At 43.4% G+C, this 6,000-nt stretch overlaps 1 protein-coding gene across 1 annotated transcript in view; it reads right to left on the reverse strand.

The window, feature by feature from the left end:
• LOC142935418 (matrix metalloproteinase-17-like) overlaps positions 1–5,460 on the reverse strand; it is a 55,986-nt gene extending 50,526 nt beyond the window's left edge. Inside the window, exon 1 of the mRNA XM_076079787.1 lies at positions 5,025–5,460. Within this exon, the coding sequence (XP_075935902.1) occupies positions 5,025–5,159 (135 nt within the window). The 5' untranslated portion in view covers positions 5,160–5,460. The remainder of the gene's footprint in view (positions 1–5,024) is intronic.
• Positions 5,461–6,000: the final 540 nt, after the last annotated feature.

Here is a 6,000-nt window from a genome sequence, read left to right on the forward strand (position 1 = left end):
GCACTGTGTTGAGCTTTTATACGGTTGAACTGAGTTTTCCAAGTAAAAGGTACTCTTTAATTCTTTAATAACAGTACGAGACAGGGATTTACGATTTTTGGTCAAACACAAGGCCAGAAAAAAATGCAATGTTTATAAATGTACGACCTGCTTACAAAGTGTAACTGGCAGGCTTTCCCGTCTATATTATCGACTTTAAGTCACGAATTTACCCACATGTTTTTGGTGTTGTCATTGACTAAAAATGTCAAGCAGAAGTGTTGCAGCTGCCACGCACCAGTCCCACACCGCCATGCTGCAGCGGCAGCCAATAAAGATCTTTGTTGAAATGGCCTCTAAGGATATTATGAACTCTGACAATCTCCACAGAAACTTGCAACTACTTGGAGAACGGTTACACTTAGCAAAGCCGCGATGACAGATTAGATAGGAGCGGATTGAAGGACTGGTTGCTTTCCACAGTATCTCCCTCTTCCTGAGAAGTTGTGAATGTGCTACATGCTGAACTGTGTCCTGTGCTCTCCGTCAATCATTACACAATGATACATTTTATACTGCTGTGCAGTCATCTGCCACTACACATCCATGAAAAGAAGGTGTCCTTGCCCTGGATATAAGCCCCATGATACGGGCAGAAAGGTCACACGGCGTGATGGCAGTGGGACAGCGGAGCTAAAAGTATCCTAATGAAAGATTTGGTACTCTTTTACTAATCTGCAGTCATGCCACAGTTGTTTACAACAATTATGTAAAATCATCTTACAGATATAACTAAATCAATAAAAGTGAACTCTCTCCCTAAAAAAGTATGCGGACACATTTAAAGCAGTCGCAATGATATATTCTCTTTCTTTTCATTTCAGACGTTTCCTTTCTTGACCCCTGACTGGTTGATTACTTATTTGAGCACAGCAAGTCCTTCATCGCACTCGACTGTCACAGCATCCAGTTTTCTCTTTGAGCCCCCCTCCACCCCTGGGCCTCTGGGTGTAATCAGAAGAACCCATGATGTGCCGGAGGAAGAAAGCCTCCCATCTGGATTGGAAGAGGAAAATTGAACGAAAGAGACTGAAAGACTGAAGGGGAAAAATATGATACTAGTGAAATGTGCACTCATGGGAGGCAAAGAGAGAGCTAACAAGGGCTGGTGGTACTGGTGCCGGGCAGGCTAGCTGCATGTGAACTCAATATTATGAGGCCTAGCAGGAAGGGAGAGTAAGTAGGACTCGCGGTGGAAGCTGGCGGAGGAGGGTGGCGTCTACCAGGCGTTTTCTTTTTCCTCTCTCTCTCTCTTCTATACAGTGCAGGCCAGATGGTGTTCCCATTGAAGAAGTTATAAAGCAAAATGAGAATTAGAAGCAGACTGGCAGGGTGTGGTTGTCCCATCAGGCGGCACACTTGTTTTATTTCTTACAATACATTAAAAAAATGACAGCAATAAATTGTTCCTCACTGAAAGAGATTAAATGCCACACAGACATTCTTTAAGGTCAGTTTCTACCGGATTAAATAGTATTTTAGCTTCTTTTATCAGCAGCAGATCTGGTTACCTCACTCTATCTTATGGCAGCCGCTAAAGCAAGCAAAGCACTGCTTCCAAACTGTCTCGTAAAGGAGCTCAGTCGTTCTGTGCTCGCGCAGAAAACAGCAAATCAGGAGCAAAATGATATGATGAGCGAAGTGCAGATTACATTATAGCTGTTATGCAGCAGTTATGTAGCAGTTCCCTAAAATGCTGCAATTCCAAATTGGTGCACAGCAGTAATATAGTAATATATAATATATAGTAATATATATATATAACAGCAAAACTAGGAACTTGATGCCTCAGAGCTGTGCTAAAGTTTTGTGGTTCAGCTAATTACAGTCACGGTGAACAGTAGTTACAAGGAGAGATAGATACATTTAGCGCTCAAGCTCGACTGAAAGCCAAGCGATGCAGCACCGTGGCTCTGGAGTGAAACGGGGCCGGGGAGCAGCAGAGCTGGAGATCAGGACACGGTTCTGTGGGTAGAAGGTTGTTTTTGTGGTCCGAGTCCCAAATGTATAGCACTTATGAACACAACTGGGCTGAGATGGAAGAACCCACTCAAACCCTCAACAACCAATTATCCTGCTCTCAACAGCTGAGAGCAATTTCGTCAAGGCAGGAGAAGTCTTATTTAAAAGTCAATCAGGCAGTCACGGGGGAGGAGTGCGTCTGTGGACGGCTGCTCATCTGTCCATCTGTCTGTCCAACTCCCTTGGTCCCCCTAAACCCCTTTTTACACTGAACCAACAACCGGAGAACAATCTGTGTCTGCCTTTGTTAACAAGATCAGTTATTGTTCTCCAGTCTTCTCCAGTGTTTGGATGTTCTGTTTTTAAACACTGTGAATTTAATATGTTGGGGTTTGAGCTTGTTGGCTAAAAAAAAAACATTTTGAGATGTCACTTGAGCATTGGGAAACTGTTGTGGCCATTTTTTTTTGTTATGTTTTTTTTGTTATATGCTATAAGACAGGTCATGAGGGAAATAAGCAGCCAAACGCCATGGTTGAGCATTTTCCGCCTTCGAACTGCAACGCACCAATGACAGTCTCTTAATTCTGGATTCAGACAGCCAGGGTTGCATACGTCAAATACTTAAGAAACCAATTCTGGCATCTTGTAGGGTGGAGCTTCTAATATCATTTGCGTAACGCGAGGCGCAACAAGGCATAACAGAGGACAAGCCAGGTGTAGCTTTATGTCGGTATTTTGCAAGTTTCACTCACTTCAAAACGATGGCACAGAATACACTCCAACAGCTGGATGCGCACTGCTCAACCTAGCACAAACAGCGCGGGTGGTGTGTGTGTGTGTGTGTGTGTGTGTGTGTGGCAGATTCAAAAGTTATCAATGGGGGAGAAACAGCATGTGCTTCTAGCCCCTTTTCAGAGGTGTTTGTACTTTTTAAGGTGGGAAAAAACATTTTCATCAAAATATTAATCATAGCAAGTATTTTTGAGAATGTTAAAACTGCTTGAAAAGTGAAAGCTATTCAGAATAAACTCAATAGCATTTCATTTTTTTCAATCTTAAACCTAAAGAAGAAATCCTCTTAGTTTAAACTGGAGTAAACAATACTTGGATGTCAACACCAAATGCACTTTTCTCCAATAATATGTAAAAGGTTTGTTTGTGCTGCCAATCTCGTTGATAATACGGATTCAGCACTGAGCAGCTTTAAGCCCCTTTTCATTGATTTGGTTTATAGTTTTATGAGAAAAAAAAGAACGTGAGCAGCTGCTCTCAGCAAAGGAGCTCAACCAGTTGCAGGCCTACAGCATGAAATGATGAAGGGCAGAAGTAAAGAAATTGCTGATGAGCAGAGATGAATACCTCAAAAGCAAAAAAAAAAAAAAAGTTGTTTTCTCCAGAAGCTGGTGAACCAAACCAGGAACAAAACAGCAGTGAATGTCCCACTTACACTGGATGTGTTGTGGGGGAAAAGAACTCCAGTGATGCCCACACTGCTCTGTTTCTGCTGGGTAAACAAGAAGCCAAGCGTTTGCTCACACACTCAAACAAAGCTTGATAGAGGATGAGACGGTATCAAGGCAGCTTTAAGGATTGCCTGTCCAAACAGCATTCGCATCCAACAATAAACATGTTGAATCTCTAGTGTAAAAACAAGTTTAAAGCAACTACTTGTATCAATGAAAGACTTGTAACAGTATTTAGCAGTGATTTATGCATATCTACCTACAGCTGTGGACCTGTGTCTTTGATTGAACCATGGCAACGTTGTATTTGAACAAAAGTACAACAATGCTGTTTTTTTAAAGACAAGTAATATGCTGTAAACCCCCTTTGATCACCCGGGGATGTGTCCTCTCCCCTTGTTGTCTTCTACAGCTGTACATCCTCACTATTACCGGATGGAATTTGCAGATGACACATAGCTCCACTCTGTGCACTCAAGTCCTAAACAACACCATGTGAGGGACGATTCACGTCTGCAGTTAAGAGTATCTAAGACCAAGGGTGTCTCCTGGCAGAGGGAGTCAGAGGAGGGGGGTCCAGCAATAGAAATACCTCTCAGCAATGTCTTTACTAATAGAGGTTCATCATCAAGATTCTGTAACCCCCCCCCCAAAAAAAGAGCCAAGAACAAGATACTAAAGAGCTAGAAGTTGAATGAACAGCATGAACATGAATCCATCCATCCTAATGAGAAATGCATGTTGGTATTAGAGGCATTAAAACAAACAATTAATTAGGATGTTGTCTCAAGAGCTACTAATTAGGAGATACTTGTTTTATCTGCAGGTGCTCATTAAAACTCCAAAGCTGAAATATACTGCGAGTCTACCCTATCAATGGAAATATCACTGCATAGCTTTAATTTGCTCGGATACAGTGCATTGGGGGTGATTCTACTTTGTTATCATAACATCGCCTGTTTTATTTAATTTGTTCGGCAGGAGCTGCTGCTCCACGACTTCTCATTTCAAACAACCCTATTTTGAATGCAGTAGCCTAATTTGTTCAAACTTGGCATCAGGTGACAAGTCTTTTTGAAGGCATGACCGAGAAGAGGAAGTAGCCAACGTCTTATGGCTTGGTTTGTCACACTGCGCTGGAAGTGAGCCACTCATCAGTGCAGGATATATGTCAGCATGCTGTGGGGGAGGTCGATAATCGGCCAAGGCAAATACATTTGCATGTATTTATTGCAAGCCCTGACAGAGATCTGCGTTGCTTTGGAGAACAGGCTCCTGTTTTTATGTTCCATCACATCCAAACCGCAAGTCCCCCCCCCCCCGCGCATGGAACTGCGAGGTGTTGAAATTCAGATCAAGTATGGAGAGGACAGCGTTTGCCTACGACATTCAAAAAGTAGGGCAAACTGCCCTCTACGAGAGAGGGGTCTGGTAACACACCATTATACTTTATGCTGTGTCAGTGGTGGTATCAAGTGCAAAAACTTCATGTGCAGCCTTATTAGCAGCAAAAGTTCCTACCCCCGTGTAGATAAGATTAAAAAAAAAAAAACTTACCACCCCAGTGTCCAGCTGCTCGTTAGTCAGAGAAGGAGCCGCTCCGGTCAGGGGTAAAAACCACAATATCTGCACCAACAGCAGCATCTCCGGTGAAATATTCCTCATCCACTTGTGAAGCGCCACAGAAATCATGATGCCCTATGACAGGCGGATCCTGCAGGGCTCAGACACCGACCCCGACAGCCGCATCCACGGGGGTAAATCACAACCCGACACTTGCGTAAAGCGTGTCCGTCTACCTCACTGTTGAGCGCAAACACATGAAACACATTAAAACCGGCGGCGGTGAGATCGGTTAGGATTTACAAGTTTTTTCCCCCCACAAAACGGCACTTGTAACTACTATACGTGGTAATTCTCAGATTTAAAAAAATGGTGTATTCTTGTCCTATATGAAGTCCATCAGGGGTGATATCCCTTGCAGCAAAAAGCGCGAGCTCCCCCTCCAGCTCGTGCAGTCTCGAGCTCTGGAAAATGAAAGCAGCGGCGTGCGGTTTTGTCCCGAGCAGCGGCAGAGACGGCACGTTGACGCACACACGGTGAGAATGGGGTGTTCGGCTCCACGGATTCATGGAGATGAGGGAGGGGCAGAGGAGGGAAGTTCAGCGCCTTCTCAGCCCACTTGAACACTACCGGATTCATAACGCGCCTCGTGCGCAATTTGAGTGTCTCAAGGATTGAGACCAAAAGACATAATTTGCCTGTCTTGCTTTATCGTCGTTGTTTGACAAATGTCTAAGTGTCGAGTGTGTCTGACATGCCTTGGAGAAAGACCAGTTTTGAACTGGCATTTTATTGCATCTTTATTGACACCCCCAACCCCCAAAATAGGCACTATGTAAGCAACATATAAATATAAATAATGAAGGTATTAAGACCAGAGCTGTGTTCCAAATTGCATACTTTTTCTTTTTACTTTCATTAAATACCACAGATGCCTTTACAAAGTATGTAGGCTACAGTTGCATACAGT

Source organism: Anarhichas minor, unplaced genomic scaffold (assembly GCF_050575085.1).
Source record: "Anarhichas minor isolate MPS153535 unplaced genomic scaffold, ASM5057508v1 ptg000073l, whole genome shotgun sequence".
NCBI classification, from domain to species: Eukaryota; Metazoa; Chordata; class Actinopteri; order Perciformes; family Anarhichadidae; genus Anarhichas; species Anarhichas minor.